Source organism: Oryzias melastigma, linkage group LG14 (genome assembly GCF_002922805.2).
Source record: "Oryzias melastigma strain HK-1 linkage group LG14, ASM292280v2, whole genome shotgun sequence".
Classification (NCBI taxonomy): domain Eukaryota; kingdom Metazoa; phylum Chordata; class Actinopteri; order Beloniformes; family Adrianichthyidae; genus Oryzias; species Oryzias melastigma.
In genome coordinates this window covers 22,042,041-22,063,233 of record NC_050525.1, presented here as the reverse complement: position 1 = coordinate 22,063,233, position 21,193 = coordinate 22,042,041, and the positions used below count along the sequence as shown (strand labels likewise).

General features: G+C 36.1%; 2 protein-coding genes across 3 annotated transcripts in view; one reads left to right on the top strand and one right to left on the bottom strand.

Moving 5' to 3' along the window:
• The window catches only part of p4ha2 (procollagen-proline, 2-oxoglutarate 4-dioxygenase (proline 4-hydroxylase), alpha polypeptide 2), a 25,432-nt gene extending 24,448 nt beyond the window's left edge, over window positions 1–984 (top strand). For both annotated transcript variants that reach the window (XM_024266547.2, XM_024266548.2), the window contains one exon: window positions 254–984. In XM_024266547.2, the coding sequence (XP_024122315.1) occupies window positions 254–324 (71 nt within the window). In that variant the 3' untranslated portion in view covers window positions 325–984. The remainder of the gene's footprint in view (window positions 1–253) is intronic.
• Window positions 985–1,979: 995 nt separating this feature from the next.
• On the bottom strand, window positions 1,980–20,185 carry LOC112143018 (sodium- and chloride-dependent GABA transporter 2). Its single transcript, XM_024266743.2, has 14 exons — window positions 19,529–20,185; window positions 19,326–19,460; window positions 15,642–15,782; window positions 15,443–15,518; window positions 15,168–15,300; window positions 11,438–11,572; window positions 11,253–11,356; window positions 10,856–10,980; window positions 9,680–9,792; window positions 9,456–9,593; window positions 5,685–5,787; window positions 5,499–5,599; window positions 5,197–5,367; window positions 1,980–3,887 (listed from the first exon to the last, which is right to left on the bottom strand). Exons 1-14 carry the CDS (start codon window positions 19,716–19,718, stop codon window positions 3,714–3,716), a joined length of 1,839 nt encoding a protein of 612 aa, XP_024122511.1. The 5' UTR covers window positions 19,719–20,185; the 3' UTR covers window positions 1,980–3,713.
• Window positions 20,186–21,193: the final 1,008 nt, after the last annotated feature.

Here is a 21,193-nt window from a genome sequence, read left to right as displayed (position 1 = left end):
CCGGCCTCAACTAGACGCCGCCTGTAGTGGCCCCCGGCTGATTTGAGTTTGAGACCCCTGCTGTACAGCGTCGGTTTTTGAATGTTAACCATGTCTTATTTTAATGTATCCAGAATAAGGAAAACACTGAGAACGCTCTCTTGTGAAAAACACAACCTTGTGTTAACTTTTTCCTTTATTTTTGTAATATTTTATTCTGGTATCACATTTATTTTCACACATGATTTAATTACTTTTTTTCCTCCTTTATCAGTGTCAAACAAGTGGATTCATGAAAGAGGACAGGAGTTCAGGAGACCATGTGGCCTCACAGAGGTGGACTGAAGTGGACACAAAAACTGTACACACAAACACACACACTCCAGACCATCTTGCAATGCAGCAACAGAGACATTTATATATGATTTTTGTGAACCTGTTCTCTCCTCAAACTCTTGTAAGAGAAGTGCCAATCCTTTCAGGTTTTCTTTCAAGCTCGTCAGCTCTTTTATAGACTCTCTCAAGCTCCATAAAGAAAAGGAAACATGCCCAGTCATTGTAGCTTTGTGATATGTTGTCTTTTATTTAATAATTCAAATTTTAGCCCACTGTTTTTTCCATGTTTTAAACCAAACCTTTTGTCTAAAACTTGGCTGTTTGTATTTTTATGTGTCTTTCTGTTTTATTTAAACATTTATTGTGAAACAAACACATCATACTGTTGATGTGAGGCTGTTTTTGGTAGAATTTTGATACCTGCTGTTACAAATTAAAAGTTACAACCAAGGTTTTTTATTAAAAAAAGGTATAAATATTTTTAAGGGAGTATTCAAAAATAACACCCAAAATTGTATATTTTCATTGGTTTTACACCCAAAACTCTTGTGCTCAGTCTGCCATATACTTGGTAAATCCATGTTCCGGTATTTTATTTTTTAAGTTATTACATTGTTACACCCTCATGTCAAACAACTGCAAAAACCAATAAACACTGTTTCTCAAATATTTGCTTTCTCATGTTATTTTTTAGATTTGTTCTTGTTTTGTGTGGATTTTATTTTAATATGAATGTCCACATCTGGATCAGTGTGGTTACCAAAATATTTGATGCATGAATGAATTCAGGTTAGTATTATCTAGTTAGACATTCTTTCAAAATTAGATTAATTGTCCTCATAAAATATTATATTATTCAATATATTTAGTAATAATGTATTGACAGTATATTACATATATTTAAATAATATATTTGTCAGTGTAATAAAATACTGCAAATATTGCCATTTTCATATATTGTAATATACTACGCAATATATTGTGATGTATACTGAAATGTTCTACAATAAATTGACATATATATATATATATATATATATATAGTTACATACACATTTTTTGGTGATTTAAATAGTCATTTAGTATTACAGTCAACAACATCTAAAGTTACATGAAGTATTATACAGTGATGTGTGTTCCATATGTTATAGGCTTAAAAATTGGATTTTGAGTTATTTCGTAAAGAGAGCAAAAACTTTATCAACAAAGATACAAGCAAAAATTAAAGAGTTTGTTCACCAATGGATTTCAAATATATATAAATCAATTTAAAAAAATATGGTTATTCATTCATACATTGCTAAATATAATATAAGGAATATATATGTTTGTTGCTGATAGTAATATATATTTTTTTTTCTTGTATATTTTAATTTATTTTTCTTTTACAAGGGCATAAACACTAATTTAACCCTTGTGCTATCTTAGGCATGTTTACATTAAAAGTGGGTCATCTGGACCCCACAAGACAGCGAGTTGAAATATTTTTATTTCAATTATTTATTTTTTAATATTCATTGGAGTTGATGGTAGACATAAAATGCACCTTTGTCGTGGGAGGGATCACACATCAACATAAAGGTGGGGTCATCTAGACCCCATAAGATAGCACAAGGGTTAAGTTTGTTTTGGAATAAAAGTTTATAAGAAAAAACATCAGAAAATGTTCTGGTAAATGTTCTTTTTATTCATACACTGAAGCAGCAACAAAGCTGAAATTCTTTCAGAAAGAACATGAATGGAATACCAGTTTTATACAGAGATATAAAAGTGATTTGGAAACCCTTCACCCAAACACAGAGGCGCATCAAGTCATTTTGACTCTAAAGTGGTGTCAACAATTATGAAGCAGCTCATAACATATTAACAAAATATGAATTAAAAAAGGTAGTTTTTTTTTTTTTTTTTTTTTTTTAATAACATGTGATTTACGGCTCCTGAGTGATCCCATCTCTGGTGCAGTCACCTGTGAGCCTCTTGGCTCCACTTCACAGCACAAGAGGGATTCTCATAGTCACATTTGATCAGTTTAAATGCTCGGAAAATTTCTTCACACCTTGTGTGAGTAATTGCTCATTATCCTGGGCGTGTTTGGGATACTGTTAATGCGGAATGCTGCTCAGAAGCATCTGTGTCAACTTTGCTCAAGCCTGAAAGAGACGGGAGAGGTTGGGAGTTTAAAGGGAAGGAGGCTGACAGCTTTTGAAAGAGATTCCACGTGTTAAACCAGCGGGAGAGACGTGACTGCCGAGCAGATACGTTTTTGCCCCAAGTCATGAACTGATGTGTTTGACTGCTGTGTGAAAGTGAGAACTTGTTAGATTTCTGTTGGTGATCAGAGATCAAAGGCTGCACGTACATGAATGCGCTTGAAGCCATACAGAAAGTCTGTCTGGTTGCTTTCAACCACACTGGCTCAAATGTCTTATTGATTTTAGGTGGTGGTAGAGAAGTTTATTAGTCCTACTATCTGTTTTACTGGTTATCAATCACATCTGTTGTGCAGAAGTGACACCAAAACATGAGAGAAACATCTTTCCACTCATGTGTCTGAACTTAAGTGCTTAGATAAAACCCACTGAATCCTCACTCCGTCTCACATGAACCAGGATTATTTAAAGCATTACTTCCACAATGATGTCCTTTGCTTCAGCTGTCAACATTTCCGATTCTCAGTCCTGTATTGTTGCGTATTTACATTACGTGTGCCAGAGTTGCATTTAAAAGTGCACTTCTTATGCACATTTAATCCCTGAAGGATCAGTTTCAGCCACATTTGGGAACCATTTAGTCGGGATTTCCCAGGATCAATTAAAACATAATTAGATTATAAGATAACACTATTTAGAAAAGTTTTAGGAATGACAGATTTTCCCACAATGCATTTGTAAAAATTGATAAACTGTTTATTTGTGAAGCAACTCAATGCCAGAATATTATATTAAATTGGGCCCAGATTTCAAGGTTTAATCTTATCTTTTATCTCACTTTTGCTTTTTCACTTGCTAATTTTCAGTCAACTTTCATTCAGTCCCATGCTTACCGTTATCGTGAGGAACCATACAGAAGAATGTGAGGAGCAAGAAAAAAAAAACATTTCCGTTACCTATTTCTGTGCAACCCAATCGTTAATATTTCTTGTTTTCTCTAACAAAGCTCCATGATGACATATGCGAATGTGGAAACTTTTTTATGTAGGAGTTCCCAAAATTTAAACTGTACATATTTTTTAAAAAAGTATATAAAACACTAATTTACATAAAATGGGAGAGTTGCAAGAACTGCACATAAAATTATTTGTCTTTGTGGATAATTCCTGTTCAGGTAGAATATCTTTGTCACAGAAAAGATTTTTCCATGCAAAGGAAGACAGCAGTTTATAACGGCTGACACTGGAACTAGTTGACAGGACAACTGTCCACCGTGCAGTTAAATTGTTGAAGGTGTCTGAGTTCCCCATTCTGGGTGAGGGGCTTGAGCTCCGTCTGGGAGCAGGAGCCAATGCTTCCCTGACCAGAAGGTGGTTGTGTGCGGTCCAGGTCGGCCTCGGGTTGGCAGAGCAGAAACAAACGCTGAGCAAAGAAAGAAAGAAAGAGCATTAAAGTCAGGGGTGTCAGTACCTCACCTGCAAAGTATAACTTAGAAAAAATATATAAATTAAATGAGAAATAGGCGGGTGCTGCACACACTGACTGGAGCTGCTTCTGTACCGTTTCGTTCTATCATCATAAAACACGCGTTATCTTTAACTACTTTATTTTTCTATTTCTTGCCATCTGTCTGATTACATTTGTACCATTTTTTTGACTTAGTCTTCTTATCTGCTAAAAATGCTCTTTAGAAATACACCAGGTGAGGCCCGCAGCACACATGCCTCAAGGCAGAGGGCGATGGTGAGCCCGGAGAATGTGACACCGCGGCTAGAGAATAACAGAATTAGTTAGCAAGTCATGTGCAGCCCTCCAGAAATTCTACAATATTGTTTAAAATAATTTTCTAAGTGGAGGATTACACATCTAAACTTAGGAATTGGTAGAGGCACATCACTGAAAGTGATCTTCATTGAGACTGACAGACTTTTAAAACTGAAGAAAGAAAAGGAAAACTTTTACAAACAGATTGTTGCACACAGACTTCATTCATAAGCAAAAGTAAGTCAATAATAACAATTTGTGATTTTTTTTCCTTATGCTACACTTTGGAAGCAGAAGAAAAATGTTGAAATGAAGTTTTAAACAATATACTTTAATTGTTGTCAATCAAATGGTAAATAAGCTGCTCTGTAGGGTTCATCTGTCTGTAAATCTGACTGATGACGTCAGTGCCTCACCAGCCATGAACCTCATCGCACCTTTTAAATTAAAGGGAAATTTAAAGTTTCGGTTTTAATAGTTAAAATTAATATATTCCTGTTGTTTCAGTTTCCTGCAAGTGATCTTTTTTGTAAGAGAAATTTGTGTGCTTCATCTGATATATTTGAAGGGAAAGCAAAAGTAGAACCCAGATCCAACCGACTTATTTGCTTAACAAATCAAGTGTTTTTTTTTGTTTGTTTTTTGTTTTTTTCTCTTAATATTGTCATTATATATACTTCTTAGCTTCTTTTTTGTAATGTACAATATCAAACCAAAACAGAAAAATGAGAATGGTTTGCTCAGTGAGCCTCCATGAGAGGCATTTATCCATCCTTTGTGATTATTCAAACATGACAAACTCATTCCAGCATAAAACAAAATTCAAAAACATCCATCAAACTCAGTTTCTCCTCTAACCGCTGGACCTGACATTAAATACTTTTCTGAGTCCTTACTTTGCTAAATAAACTATTTTCTTTGTATTTACTATCACTTTCACATAGAGTTCACAATGGCTCATGCTCACCTGCCGCAGAGAACCTTCCCCCTGGATAACTTTAAGCAACACAAACAGCGGGATAAGCAACAGGGAAACTGTGGCAATGAACCAACCCAGAATGTTGGCCCACAGTGGATAAACATAAGTGCTGCTGAACTTCAGAGGAGAATATTTCACAATGGAGAAGATGAAGGTCCCCTGTAATGGAAGGAGACAAGTTTAAAGCGACACTAAGCAGCTGAACAGTTAAATTTACATGACACTAATAAAAAGTGGATGTATTTTATTATCTGACAAGCTCTACACGGAGAAAGCAGAAAATAACTTACAAAGCAGACAAAGGGGGTGATGTATTTCCAGCAGTATTTCATAAATATATGTGGGCGGTAGCCAATCATGTTGGAGATGTCGTTGTAAAAACGGTCTGCACCTTTAGATCACAATACAGTCAAACAGAAGGTCATTTTGGAAAATTTAAACAAGTTATGGATGTTTTTCTAATTTCTGTGGCTTACCATAGACCCAGCCAATGCTGATGGACTCACAGAAGGAGAGGAGCAGCAGAGTGGTTCCACTGCAGACATGATGGTCCAACAACTGAAGGAGGTATATACCCCCCTGAACAAGAAAACAAATAAGTACAAAATTATAGACAACAAACCCTAGTTAAAGAAAAGACAGCATCGGCTCTGGAAACGTCAGGGCCATTAGCTCAGACAAATCCTTCCATGACACTTTTCTCTTTTATTTTTGAGGAACAGTCTCTGACAAAAGGTTTACAGGGTTTTTATTCTCGTTCTTTTATGTGAAAAAATCCTCCCCCCCCAGTTTAAATACCCTCACCCATGTACCTAACACTTGTTTGAATTTGTTTGCTTTTATTTTCAGTAACTTTACTTTTATTCTCAAAATCCTTATTCAGTTAGAAGTTCAAATAGTGTTAAGATAATGTTTTTTAAAAGCCCTCATAATTTTCTGATTTTTTTGCTTTTTATTGAATATGTAGTAAATATCCCCTCCTATTTAATGAATTAAATTGTTAATTTTGCAATGATAAAAGGAGGTTTCAAAGCTAAATCTTGCTGTCAAGAATACCTTTTAAATTAATATATTTAACGCCTTTTCAATCTGTTGTCGGTAAATCAAACCTTTTCTTTAGTCTCTCATTTAGATAAGGATCTAATTTTTTGTTTCTGTAAGCACGGCAGTCTCCTGTTGAGCAAAAGCTGCTTGGATTTCCCTTGAAGCATGAGAAATGTTTTTGTTGGTTTTTCTTCTAACAAGTGAATCATCGCTCTCACTGCGAAGTTATATCACTGCTCATGCTCCCTTGGGGCACTGCATAACGCTCTCGTGAACGAACGCTACGGAGCAGCAAAATGCTTTCAAAGAGCTGCACACCTGCTGCTAATCAGGTAATCATGTGGAGCTGATTAGCAGCACCTGGCTGTTAATGGCACTCCTCATCCATGAGGAAGAAACCCCTTTGTAGATCCCTCTACATTACTTTGCAATAAATTGTATTTTAAATGGAAAACTCACAACATTAAATGCTCAGATACAAAGATCTTTTTCCATAATTTGAAAAGAAGTACTAATAATGTGGACTAAGGGAATTTATAAACATTGATATTACAAAATTAACCAACGCTTGCAAAAAAAAAGGTTACATTTTAGATTGAGTCCTCTTGTTTTTTAGGTGAGTTACATGAAATGTTCAATATCTAACTGGAACATTCAAGGAGTTTGAAGCCCTTTTATTTAGCTTTAGAAAGTAATACATTGTTATAGTGGTGATAAACTGTGATGTGTTAAAGGATAAGTTAGTAAATACTCACATCTTTTGTACAATTTCCCCATATTATAGCATTTTAAGTGTTTTATTTTAATTAAAACAATAATAGGACTATTTTTAAGATGGATTTAATTTGCTCACTGAGTTACTGATCACCAGGAGAAGTTTCCAAACTGATTTAATTTCAAGCTCCACTAAAAGGATTTCTTAAATCTATTGAAATTGGGGTTATTTTGGACAAAATTTGTCTTGGAAGACTCCTATATTAGAAGTAAAGTGGCTAAAATTGTATTTGTTTGGAATATTGGAATGTTAGGCTATAATGGTCAATTTTACTGCGTTATTTCACTTATTATGTTGAAGTGTGGAGTGATACATATAAAACCAATTTATATCATTATGTTTACTGCGGAAAAAAAGTTATTTGAGTAATTCCTTTCACAAATAAGCTCTTTTTGAAACCACACTCTTTAATGCTTCCTAATTTACAGCTATTTCAATAAAGAAAAAATTAGAAATGCAATTTTGAGATTATATTTCTTTTTATATATCCTCTATTATAAGAAAAATGTCCACTAGAGAATGTTAAAAACACCAAAAATACAATTTTTATTGGAGTGGTCACAATCGTTTTAAAGAAAATAGAATTTAAAAGTCAGCCTGGGATCCTAATAACAAATTCCCCAAAGTTAATTTAAACTTTACCCATCAAAAAACATGCAACGGAGAAAAAGTTGTTTAAAATATATTAAGGAACACAAGTTCTGCCCCTTATTTATTATTTTCCTTTACACTTATCAAAATGTGAAGACATGGTCAGAGCTAAACAAATCAAGTCACTTTGCTTCAGGGCTGGTGTGAGCAACTTACTGCTAGTCCAGCTTTTTTCCCAGAGGAGTTTAACTATACACATCAATGCCAAACTTTTCAGAAGCAACTTTAATGTTTACAGCACACAGAATCCAGCCCATGTTTATTATTGACACTGAAAAATGACGGTTGCTTGCCAGAGGACTTTATCACTCATCTATGTGATGAAAGTGAAACCTGGATAGGAATGGCCTACTTAACAGAGAAATACTTCATCGTTTAACTTCTATGAAAGATACTTAGACACCAAACAGAACTCTCAGGAGGCAGAGGCAACGCTTTATGAATGAGTTTGTGTTGGGATTAGAGGACTGCTCATTTTGACAGGGAATGGAGTCCAGCTCTGGATGGAACACACTTTGGGTATATTTAGTGTGACCCAAAAGTATTAACCAGTAACCTTAAATCCCATTTTTTATGTTTTTGACATTTTCTTGTGGCATTTTTCTGATGATGGAGGATATTTATTAGGAAAATTAAGATTAAATTGGATTTCTGATTATTTCTTTATCATGTCCTAAAGAATGAAAATGCAGTTGGAAAAATTACTTATTTGTGACATAGAAAATACTCTGGGTGGGATGTAGATGATTAGATCCGTCTGAGTACACATTCTCACTCCCAACTCGTTATATATGGACATATGGTTCTGACCCCTACGCGTCACTTTTTGACGTGTCCCCAACTTGTCATTTTTTGACATGCTGGCTGTTGGGACAAGTTGGGAGTGAGAATGCGTCGAGTGGAAGAGCATGTAAACAGAGAGCTCTCAGTTATGGGTGACCGACAGGGGCGGGGTGTCTTCATGCCATCGGTCACGCCCACAATTCAGAGACAAATTTCTAAATAACTACTACAGCTCTGCAGAAACAAAAAAAAAAAAACAGTTTTTTTTTTTAATTTTGGCTAATAATTAAAAAACTATTTGGGATGTTTTGTTAATAGATACCAAGATGATCAGAGTAGCTATTTAAGAATTATCACTAGTTTATAGTTTCTTGTGCAGTTTGAGTTGTTTTCTGCATTCCCCAATTCGAGATGGAAGTTTACTGGGGGAAGTATCTTCAAAGGGATTGGATTTTCTAGTTGAAAATAAAATAAAATCTTTGAAAATACTTTAAACTGAAGTTAAAACAAAAAGACTATTTAAGACATAAAGTCAAAAGAAAAAAAGAATCCTAAGGAAATCCTCAAGAAGATAATATAATTGTTGATACCTCGTGATTAAGGTGGACAGAAGTGCGCCAAGGGCTAAATAACTGAAAATTTACTCTTTGGTACAAAAGGTATATTTATAGCACATGCTATCTTATTTGTATTTTACAGGTGGGTTACTTAAACTGGTTGTGCAAGGGGCAACAGGTGCAAACCACAGTATTTTAATGATGGGTTTTGCTCACGCTAAGTTAACTCAATGCAATAGAGAGCCGAGTGAATGAAGGGAATGTGGTGCAGCTGAAGCAAACTGTCTGCACCCCTGAGGATGGTCTGACATCTGTTACACATGAGGCATAAGTACACAGGTATAATAAGAAGAGCAAAAAGAAGACCTTTGTTAGTCACACAGAGAGGAAGATACTTGTATGAACAACCTGGCAGTTGTGCTTTGAGTTCCACAAACCTCAGTGACCATGGGGAGTCCCAGCAGGCAGCAGAAACAGCAGATTATAAGCAGAACGATCTCACGCCGGTAGCCTTTTTGCAGGTAATTGGGGAAATGATCAACCAGTGATGTCATCACGCACTCCATACCAACAAACTGGAAGAAATGGTTCATAGGATGACAATGAAGTATTTTATACTCTTCTTTTTGTTGTTGATTGATTGTGATATTTTAGCAGATACCTGACTATCCAGTCCTAGCAGGATGATCATGAGGAAGAAACACACTGACCACACCTGAGGCATAGGCATCATAGCTACAGCACGTGGGTAGACAATAAAAGCCAAGCCTGGGCCTACAAACACATACACACAAAATTACAAACAATTAACAACAACAAACCTTTTGGAGGCAGTCAAATTTGGGCAACTGCAGAAGTTTGATAAAATATCAACTCAATCCTTTATTACAAGAGTTTTAACTTCAGTGTTTTTTCTGCTTTCGTAACTCTTAATCCATTTTGACAATAACCTTAATTCTTGAATTCTGAAATAGAGAAAAGCAACTTTTTACAGTAGTATTGTGTTGGCGCAAAACCATTATGAAAAGCTGCTTTTCTCTGCATCAGAATCCACTGATTCACATTGATGACGTAAACAGTTGAAGAATTACGATGTTATTTAGGTGTAGGGTTAAAGTACTGTCAGATATTTTAAATATATTGGATGGGAGCCAACATAGCTTTTACTAAATATTTCAATTGCAATCCAAAAAAGAGTGTTTGTGAAGATCTAAAAAAAAAAATAGACTGTAGGACATGAAAAAAAGCTTCTGATCCAAGGGAACAATGGCCTCATTATTGAATGAAATGAAGAAATTGTTTTTCTTCTTAGGAAAATTCACAAGTGGAAACTGTTTTCCACATTTTCACACATTTTCCATGTCCACATGGAGCAATAAAAAGGGCAAAGTGGTTCGAGGTTGGGTTGTAGCGATTTAACAGGGTATCTAGATGAATAGGTCGGGGGTCAGTCAGTCGGTTTTAAAGTTTTGTTGTGGAGCATAGATTAGATTCCCAAGTAAAGATTGTTTTATGTGGTACTTGCTCTTGTTTTTTATGTCTTTTAGCTTGTGAGGTTTTGTATGTTTTTAATCTACAAAGCTTCGTCTTTTATGTTTTTTTTTTCACACAAATGTCAATATGAAGTTTTGCTACCATAGCAGTAAAAATAAAAAAAAATGTGTATTTAGCTAATTTTGTATTCATTTTTAAACACTTTAAAAGTTGTTTTAGACTTTAAAAGTTTGTCTGAAATGGTTCTGAGCTAAAATAATGAAAACATTTTTGTATTATAATGTTAAATAACAAGAAAAATTAATTCCACAAAAACTGTGAATGAAACTGGGCATCCACTTGCCTGATTCTGCCACCTCAGAAATGTCCACACCTTGTTCATATGTCATGAATCCTAGAACAGAAAAAATGGCAAAACCGGCAACGATGCTGGTGGCGCTGTTCAGTAAACATAAGTAGAAACAGTCTCTGAAAGAACAAAAAGAAAATATTTGAGCAACCATAAATTTACAAACTCTGAAAAAATGCTCTTTTACAATGGTGATATAAATCTTTAATTATTTTACTTTTTTAATTTTCTTTTCTTTCTTAAGATAAGAATTTAGCTTTATTGTATCAGATCTTCAAATCTACAAACAATACCTGAAAAAAATGTATCTACCTGCTATTTAACAAAATTGGAATACTGCATTTTACACAAATCTTAAAAGAAGAAACCTAAAAGAGAAAACTGTCTGTACCTATAACAGTTATTGTTGTAATGATTATAACTCCCCAGAGAAGTGAGGAAGCCGAGACCGATGGCATATGAGAAGAAGATCTGAGTGCCGGCATCCATCCACACCTGAGGAAGGCGAACAAGCGTACAGTAAGACACTCTCTTAGGCATATAGATATAATCTAAACAAGGGGTGCATGCACTTACTTGCGGATCTGACAAACGAGAAATGTCAGGATACAGGTAGTAGATGATCCCATCTATTGCCCCTGGCAGGGTAACACCCCTTATGAGCAAAATAAACAGGATGAGGAAGGGGAATGTGGCTGTGAAGTAGGCCGCCTGAAACAAAAGTAGAGGGGAAAAAATCTACTTTTTACTTTTTTCTTCTTTTTTTTAAGGAAAAGCTGAAGGTTTATTCATCAAAAACGTCTATTTTTCAGGGTCCTCTTTTTATTCTTGTGTATCTTATTTTGCCCTTCCTTGGTGAATAAGTGAACAGACAGAAATAAATCACAAATTAGTTTAAAGTAATCATCAAGACACAGTTCAAAGAGTTTATATTTTTTCTGACTTTAAAGTCAGAGGTTTTTATGCTTATTCTTTATCTTCACACAAGATTATTTTGATGAGTTTCTAGGGTCCAACATGTGGAACTACAACCCTGCCTGGCGCTCAGTATGGTGCAAAGGCTTAAACCATCAAATGGGTTTTGTGAGTGCAGCTGCAACTGCAGCTCCCTGCTGCCTCCGGGGGTTTGGGTTAAATGTAGAGTATTTTAACACAGTCAGGTGTGTGACAACTACTGGCAGGTTAATCCTTCTTTGGCCTAAAAAAAAAGTCCCCTGACCATTAGCCTTAAAGCTGTGTCTCTCATATGTCTATTCACCATGCACAGAAACTGTTGATTCTTGTTTTGAAAGCGAGACTGTGCTTAAAGCAACAACTGCAGATCCATCCTTCCATTTTCTTAACCGTCTTGATCCGTTCCGCGGTCACGGGGTTGCCAGAGCCTAACTTGGGTAATATTGGGTGTAGGTTGGGTAGACACTGGATAGGTCACCAGTCTATATCTGGGCCACACAAACACACACCTATACAAAATCACACCAAGGAGCAATTTAGAGCATGTTTTGGAGAATAGTGGGAGAAACCCGCGGATGCACAGGAAGAACATGCAACCTCCACACAGGAAGGTCCTAGCTGGGATTTAGGGAGTCTCGCCCTACGTCCCTCTCCACACCCTGGGTGTTGAGAATAGGAGCGAAGAGTCCACTCCCTGAGTGTGGAGAAGGACCTGGCGCTACCTGTTCCTGCTCTATACAGGGAGGGGATTCTGCTGCAAGGTAGAGATGAGTTGATCAACTCAACGCCAAGCTAACTTGGGAAAGCAGGCAGTCACAGACAGGCTTCTCTACACCCAGGGAGTGGAATCTTCACTCCGCTTCTCCACATCCAGGGAGTGGAATCTTCACTCCGCTTCTCTACACCCAGGAAGTAGACTCTTCGCTCCGATTCTCTACACTAAGGGAGCGGACTGTTCGCTCCGATTCTCTACACCCAGGGAGTGGACTCTTCTCTCCGATTCTCCACACTAAGGGGAATGGACTCTTCACTCTGATTTTCCACACCCAGGAAGCGGACTGTTCGCTCCGATTCTCTACACCCAGGGAGCGGACTCTTCGCTCTGATTTTCCACACCCAGGGAGCAAACTCTTCTCTCCGATTCTCCACACTGAGGGGAATGGACTCTTCACTCCGATTTTCCACACCCAGGAAGCGGACTCTTCCCTTCGATTCTCTACACCCAGGGAGGGGGCTCTTCGCTCCGATTCTCTACAACCAGGGAGTGGACTCTTCGCTCCACTTCTCCACACCCAGGGAGGAGACTCTTCGGTCTGATTCTATACACGTAGTGAGCAGACTCTTCGCTCCCATTCTTCACACCGAGAGTGGACTCTTCACTCCGATTTTCTACACCCAGGGGGCGGACTCTTGAATTCGATCTTCACACCCAGGGAGTGGACTCTTTGCTCCAATTCTCAACACCCAGGGAGCGGAGTGGGACGTAAAGCTGATCAACTATCTCTGCTCTCTGGGTGTTGAGGAGGACCTCGCGCCACCTGTTCATGGAAGAGTTCCACAGCCAAGGCGCTGCGGGGAAAGCGCAGCCCCGAGGGAGCGAAAAAAAATCGAGTAACTTCAGTGTGGAGTGTTTAAAAACATATATTTAGACTTCTTTATTTTAATTATCGGGGCATATCTGTTCAAGAAAATGGGAACATTTCAAGTTTTCACCAGATATTAACAATCAAAGTGTCTGACAAGAAAACTATGATGACCCAGCATTCTAGCAGCATTTAAATGCATCACTTACACATGAACCTTTGAGACATGAAAAGTTTGTTTTAAGTTTTTAAAATTTACATTTTTTTAAAGATTTTTGTGTAAAGTTAGTTTCAAGCTGTTGTAATTTTAAGTTGTTCATGTGTGAATTGTATTTTTTTTTTGTAATGTTTGCACTAAGGCACAAAATGTATGAGTTACAAATCAAGAATTATTTATATACAAATCAGGGTGAGTCTATTTTCTGTCAATAGAGAACCCATTAAGTCATATTTCGCTGCTGTTTTTTTTTTCTTCTTAAAATTGTGTTCTATTTATTCTTTTACTTTTATGGCATCGTTACCCAAAATGTACAAACTAAAGAAAATTAACAAATAACACTGTAAAAGTTTAAAAGAAAAGAGCTTTTGGGTTTCCCTGGAATAAAGATCTTAATTCAAATTTACAACATAGAATATCTGCATGAACAACTGATAAAGAATGTACTTCAATTATGTAAAGGTTACAGTTATTTATTTTACAGAAAAGGCTTCACAGAAACCAGATTTCAGTCTTCCAAGAGTTCTATTTTCATGAACTCTTGGAGGCATATTGCTACATAAACTTTTACTTAGATAATGTATTAAATTATATCTTTGATAAGTTAATTACAGCTTTCAAACCACCTTTACCATGATGAATTGACTCCCCCCGATGGTTTTTTCTCTGTACACAAATTCAATACACTGTTTTAGATTAAACTCTTTTTAATATTTTGGGAAATGGTGTTTAATTAGCAGCAATTTATGCTATAAAACCTTCAAAGAATGTAAGAAAACAACATTTTGGAGTAAAAGAATGCTCTGGCTGTGTGGATATAAACATATGTATAATGCAGTAAAAACTATATGGCTAATAAAGATGAGGACTGATGTAGATTAAAGAGGTCTAGTGGTATGGAATAAATTACATGCTAACTTTTTCAAGTAATTTTTTGCCTGTATTTTTTTTTTTTTGCGGAGCCACCACCAGTGTATGAATGTGTGTGAAAGGGTGAATGGGTCTGTGACTATGAAGCGCTTTGGGCCCTCGAAGGAGGGTGGAAAGCGCTATACAAGTATACACCATTTACCATTTTGGTTTGATATCTCTTCTGGGAATCACTTTGAAACATTCAATTTATAAACTTGTGCTTTTTTAACACAATAAAACTGAACAAAATATTAAAGAAGTGTGAAGCTGAAGTTTTTTCAGAAATGGCCTAATTCTTCTCTGTTTTCTGGGAACATCCCCTGGAACATGAGAATCCTGTGACAGGCTCGCCACTGAGAACAAGATAGACCCTGAGCACTTTCAATAGAACAGAAATACGCTTTTTCTTCTGGACATAAGAGCTCAGTAACATCACCACAGATTGAAAAACATCCTATATGGGACAGAGAGTTATAAAAGCTAACATCAACAGACTTAACAGTTTTTTTTTCTCTAGAACTCAAACTCTATGCCAACACCCCCCTGTTAACATTTAAAATATCGGTTATATTGAGGTTAAATTGGTCAGTAATTTTTCTTCCATTGGCAACCTATTTAAAAATGGTTTAACAAATCTAACCTTTCCAGTTGACTTGATTCCCTTCCAGATGCAGAAGTAGCAGATGATCCAGCTCAAGATGAGACACAAGACCAGCTCCCACCTCAAGCTGCCCACATCCTCAATGCCACTTGAGACCTTCAAAACTCGACGCCTGAGGAAAGAAAAATGAATGGGATGTGGTGCAGATCCAGAACGATCGAGGACAGGAGAGTTTAAATCAGAAGTCAAATCAGATCATGTAGAATCAGAAGTAATTAATTCATCCAGTTAATCATTCTTGGTTTCAGACTTACTGCCAGAACTCCACAACTGGAAGAGTGCTGTTGTGTCTGAACTGGCTGTTATTCAGATTGCTGTCAAAGCAAGTATCTGTCAAAAAAAAAACACAAAAGAAAATTCACATTTTAAAATGCACATTTTTGTGTTATTTCACACAGTACCTTATATTGTTTTGCTACATTTAAGAAAAATTAGGGAACTTCACAGGGATACCTGTGTTCCACTCATTTCCACATGAGGCCCAAGGCAGGTCTGAACTGAAGGAGGAGAACAGGTAAAAGAAAGACCATGTGAGGATCATGATGTAGGAGGTGGCGCCAAACATGATGATTAAGTGACTGGCATAGCCCATTCCTGTGAAGAAGAGCGACATAGCATCAGTTTTGATATTCCGTTAAAGAATTCTGCTACTGCACAACATAAAACTGAGTTAAAATCCTACTATTTTGCAGTTAAATTGATTTCAAAATACATACAAAATATCTGAAGTGATCCATGTAAGCCATTATCTAAAATTGTAGAGATTTTTGATGCAAATTAATTTTTAAATGATGATTGCGGGGTAATGTGTGTTTTGCAGCAGATTTTGATTTTATAAATAATTTTGTGTTCAAATTTACCAATTTTTTCAGTAGTTTTGGATCGTTTTCATAACTTTTGCTCCAGTTTTTGCAGATTTGGCAAATTTTCACATATACTTTTGTTTAAAACTGATTCTTTTATTTGGTATGCATATTTAAATAAAAGTTATTTTTCTTGCGCATCAATATCCATGAGCCTAAAGCCAACATTCCACTAATAATTCTGCTGGAAGTTAGACAGCGTTCATCTCTGCTAATCAGTTTATGCAAGTTTAAACAACTATTTTCAAGCAATTTGGAGTTCAGTGATTCCAATTAAAAAGATTAGTCACAAACACAAGACATAAGAGCCAATTTTCTAAAAGGGGATATCTGAGCAAATTTACATGAAATCAGACCAATTTAATACACAGAAAAAACCTAAAAGCATAATCTTAGACTTTACAAGCATCTTTAATCATGAAATTAGAAGAAGAACAACTCTGGTTTGTTTGGAAGGGCTACACGATGAAAGACTTCTGTGTCCGAAAAACACGTAAACATAACTGAGGTTTGAAAGACAGTGTTTGAACGAACCACAAGCCTTCTAATTCATACAGAGGAGCCAAAAGGGCATTAGTTTGAACCTAAATGCATAACACAGTGGTGGGAGCATGATTATTTATGCTAAATTTCAAGTCACAGCTATTGACCTTGTTGCAGACACTGAATAAACCATGAACTCTTCAGCTTCTGTATTTTATTGAGAAGAAAAATTGTGTGAGCCCAGTCGTCCTATTTTGGGTGAAAAACATAGAAAATCTGGATCAAATCAAGTCCAGATTTTGTGTGGTTGTGATGGGACTTGAAAAAAGCAATAAGTGAATACATAAAACCCTTCGATGAAACGAAATGATGTTGTAAATGTCCCAGTAGATACTACCAGAGTTGGATCTACAAGCTACTGAGATGTGAAGGCACCTAAAATGATGGAATTCCACAGACAGAAAAATGCATCGACCGTAGCAACCTAGGACTTTGTTGTTGATGTCAACAAATGACATAAGAGATGACAACTATTGTTGACCAATCTGTCAAAACCCCCTATGGACAGGGGGAGACAACATGATCTATCAACATGAGCAAATACAGGGACAGTGGACCAAAGACATAGACCTAATGAATAGACAGTGAATCAAATACAGTAGACAATGGACCTAAAACATGGAAAGTGGACCAAGGACATAGACCTAAAACATGGAGAGTGGACCAAATACATCTAATGGACGAAATACATAGAGTTAATACATTGACAGTGAATCACATGCATAGATAATGGACCAAAGACATAGACCTTATACATGGACAGTGGACCAAATACATAGACAATGGATTACATACATTGAGTTAATACATGGACTGTGAATCAGATGTGTAGACAATGAAACCAAGACATAGACCTAAAACATGGACAGTGGACCAAATACATAGAGTTAATACATGGACAGTGGATAACATGCATAGACAATGGACCAAAGACTTAAACCTCAACGTTGACCAAGGACATAGACCTAAGACATGGAGAGTGGACCATGTACATAGTCAATGGCCCAAATACATCGAGTTAATACATTGACAGTGGGCCATAACAGAAACAACAGACCAAGGACATAGACCTAAGACATGGGAATTGGGCCAAATGAATAAACAGTGGACCAAAGACATTGACCTAATATATGGACAGTGGACCAAAGACATAGATAGACCTAATACATAGACAGTGAACCAAATACATAGACAATAGACCTAACACATGGACAGTGGACCAAATGCACACAACTGACTAAAGACATAGACCTAAAACATGGACAGTGAACCAAAACACATATATGTTCAGCACTAAAGGGAAATCCTATTAAAATGTCCACATCCAGGTATTCTGGTACGATGTTATAATAAATAAGATTTTAATTTTTACACACATATTACAACAAATCCAAAATAGACTATGTGTTTGTCTATTGTTGTCAAATCTCTTCTAAATTGTGTAACTTTGTGTTTATTTATTAGTGTATACTCCTTTTTACAACTTAGTGTTGGCTTAAAGATGTGTTATTCCGAAAGGAAATTCTCAAAACTTGGTAAACAGTCCACATGGGCAAAGAGTGAACTCAAATATTTAGTATTTGCACTGAATCCCTGTTTGTGTTTGGAGGCAGCACTGGAGAAAAGTAAATTAATTCCTATTTTTAAAATAAAAATCTTGGTTTCAGGTTTCAATCTCTCCATAAATAAGCCTAAACCTGAGGCGCTTTTACATCCCAACAAACACTGTCTGCCAGCCTTTTGTTAAATATTATTTTCACACAAACTCATTAACATCTTATCCATGCCTTTCTGTTCTTTTTGGGTTTTTTTTTCACACCAAATGATCATTTATATGTGAGCCATTTATAAGATGAATAAACCTGCTGTTCTACAACTTGGTGAAAATTCACTCCTCCTGGCACGAGCTGCCTCGATCCATCCCAGACAGAAGCAGCAAACTAATATCACATCAAACTGTTCAAGTTAGTTAATCTGGTTGTTTTAAGTCAGTGGAGCATACCATTTATACATCACATGCAGACATAAGTGACTGTCCTTTTTAGGCGTTACTTCTTATAGACGGGGAGGCTAAAAACCTTAATTATAAACAGTTCTGCTTGACCCCAACCCAAACCTAAATAATCCCTGAGGCCATAACACAGTAATGACATTTGTCCTTATTAGGACTGAACTTTGATCTGCATCTGGTTCTAAATAGAGTTGAGATTTTTATACTATTTTTTTTTTTATCACTCTTCTCTACGTCTTGGGAGTAATGACTAAAACCAGATTCTACAAGCAACACATACTGTACACAATGTCTTCAGGCTCTAACTTGCTTGTTAAATGGATGCCCGCCTGCCTTTTTTTTTTTTTTTTTTTGTGGAAGGCATCCGTAACATGTTTACATAAGAAATGACTAATCTTCTCTACATCAATACTGACAGGTACATTATTTTAACTTTTATAATAGATTGTTATGATGCGATTAAAACATTCATTGCAACAAGTGACACCATTTCTTGTCTTTTGTTGTATTATTTTTAAAATGTATTTAATAATAAAACATACTGGTAAACATTTTTATTATTATTATAAGGTAGATTACATGAAAACATTTAAAGAAAATTTGCTTATTTAGACATAAAAAAAGTGGTGATAAACCTGTGCAATATCATTTTTTTTTAATTATCAAATATTATATTTATTTGTAATATAATTATTTTTAATAGAAATCTTTCATTTTTACCTTGGAAAAGTGGACAAATTCTCCTCCAGCATGTAATGCCCCCCTGGCTGGTGAACTGACCCAGGGCTGTCTCCAGGAAGAACAGAGGTATTCCACAGGTGAATATGAACAAAAGGTAAGGGATGAAAAACACACCTAGAAAAAAAAGAGAAAACATTGTAAAAAGTGATTAACAGATGGGGAGAGTGATTTTCCTGACCCACCTCCCCCATTTCGGTAGCACAGGTAGGGGAATCTCCACACATTCCCGGGCCCGATGATTGCTCCCATCACCGTGAGGATGAACTCGGCTTTGGTCCCCCAGTGTCCCCTGTCCTCCACCTTTTTCGGTCCCTGGGGGAGCCCATTGGGAACAATAACCGTCGCCAGGTCATTCTTCTCGTTCGTGCTCATCTTTACGTGTGTGAGTTTATTTTATTATTATTTTTTTCTTCTCCTTCTTGCAGAAGTATCCTGCGCTCTGCGTCCGTGCCAAAGCGTTCCGAGGTGCAGAAACTCACACCAAACTTCCCGCTGACTCCGCACAACCACCAGGCTTTTGAGGATTTTCATTTAGAAGTTCTGGGGTGGGAGTGTAGACCGGGGCGGGGACAACATTCCGGATACATACGTTTGGAGATATAAAGAGATGCAAACGCTCACTTCTGACATGGAGGCTTTTTTATGAAGATCTGCGCGTTCTCCCTCCGTGGCGCGTTCAGGTGCTCTGTGTGGGATATTTTAGTCTATAAAAAATGGTTGAAACTGGACTCCAACTTTTCTGGGGAAAAAAAGTATATCCTACACCCTCAAATTTTCCTCGATGTTCAATTATATGTTCAGATTAGGGAGCGCCTAAAGAGACATGAAAGTAAAAAAAAAAAAAAGTATTACACAGAAAAAAGTTAAATATTGGATCAATTAGAAAATTTCTTAATTTTTTTATATTTAAAATCATTAGTTTTGTCAAATCAAAATGTGGAGTTGATGGTTTACTTAAAATTTTAATTTGATAAAAACAAATAATTTTAAATGTAAAAAATACAGAGCTTTTGTCAATTGATCTAACATTTCACATTTTACAGTGTAGTTACTATCTGGTGCGCACCAGTTACTAACCAGATTTTTCTTTTTTACTTCAATCTTTAGAAGTTCGTTTTTTTATGACTAGTAACTGGTGCGCACCAAGTACACCAGTTAGTAACCATATACATTTTTTTCCTTCAATTTTTGGAAGAAAACATTTTTTTTACTTCAATTTCTTTCTTTTTTTTTTTTTAACGTCAATGTCCCTTTAGGGCCTCTGTATTAGATGAATACACTCTGAGGCATTTTTTTAAAATACTTTTGTAATGTTCACACATAAGATTAATCAATAAAATTCATCCTAAAATTGATCCTAAAGCTGAGTCAAATTTTAACAAAATGCTATCTGTTTCTTCCTTTTTTTTCTTTTGACCAGAAAAAAATAGCATTGCCAAAATTTATCCTGGATGTTTTAAATGCACACATTATCATTGCCCTGCAGAAAAAGTGTCCTTTTCTAAATGATAAAATGTACACTTTGATATGTTTATTTGCTTAAAACTTAGTCCCATATTTTTAAATTGCTTTTTTTTCTGCCCTCTTTATATTTTAGACTCTTTAAATAAAACTTTTCTATTTTATTGTGTTCATTTTCTTTTAAAATTCTACATCCTCTTTGGGCAGCTTTGACTTTTCTTGATATGATTAAAAATAATAATAATAATAAATTTGATCATGACACTGAATTATTTTTAGTAATCCACCCAGGAAAGCCATCTACGTGACTTTATTTAATTTGTTAAAGCTGTTTGAAGACATGTGTTGCACAGAAAGGGGGCAGTGAGGTAACATCTGCAACAATT

Excerpts from the sequence above, each read along its gene's own strand:
- LOC112143018 (XM_024266743.2), bottom strand. The coding sequence starts at position 19,718 with ATGAGCACGAACGAGAAGAATGACCTGGCGACGGTTATTGTTCCCAAT. Across the intron at positions 11,573-15,167 it reads GAATCAAGTCAACTGGAAAG|GCGGCCTACTTCACAGCCAC; the intron begins GTTAGATTTGTT and ends CTTTTGTTTCAG. Across the intron at positions 10,981-11,252 it reads TACAACAATAACTGTTATAG|AGACTGTTTCTACTTATGTT; the intron begins GTACAGACAGTT and ends TTGTTCTTTCAG.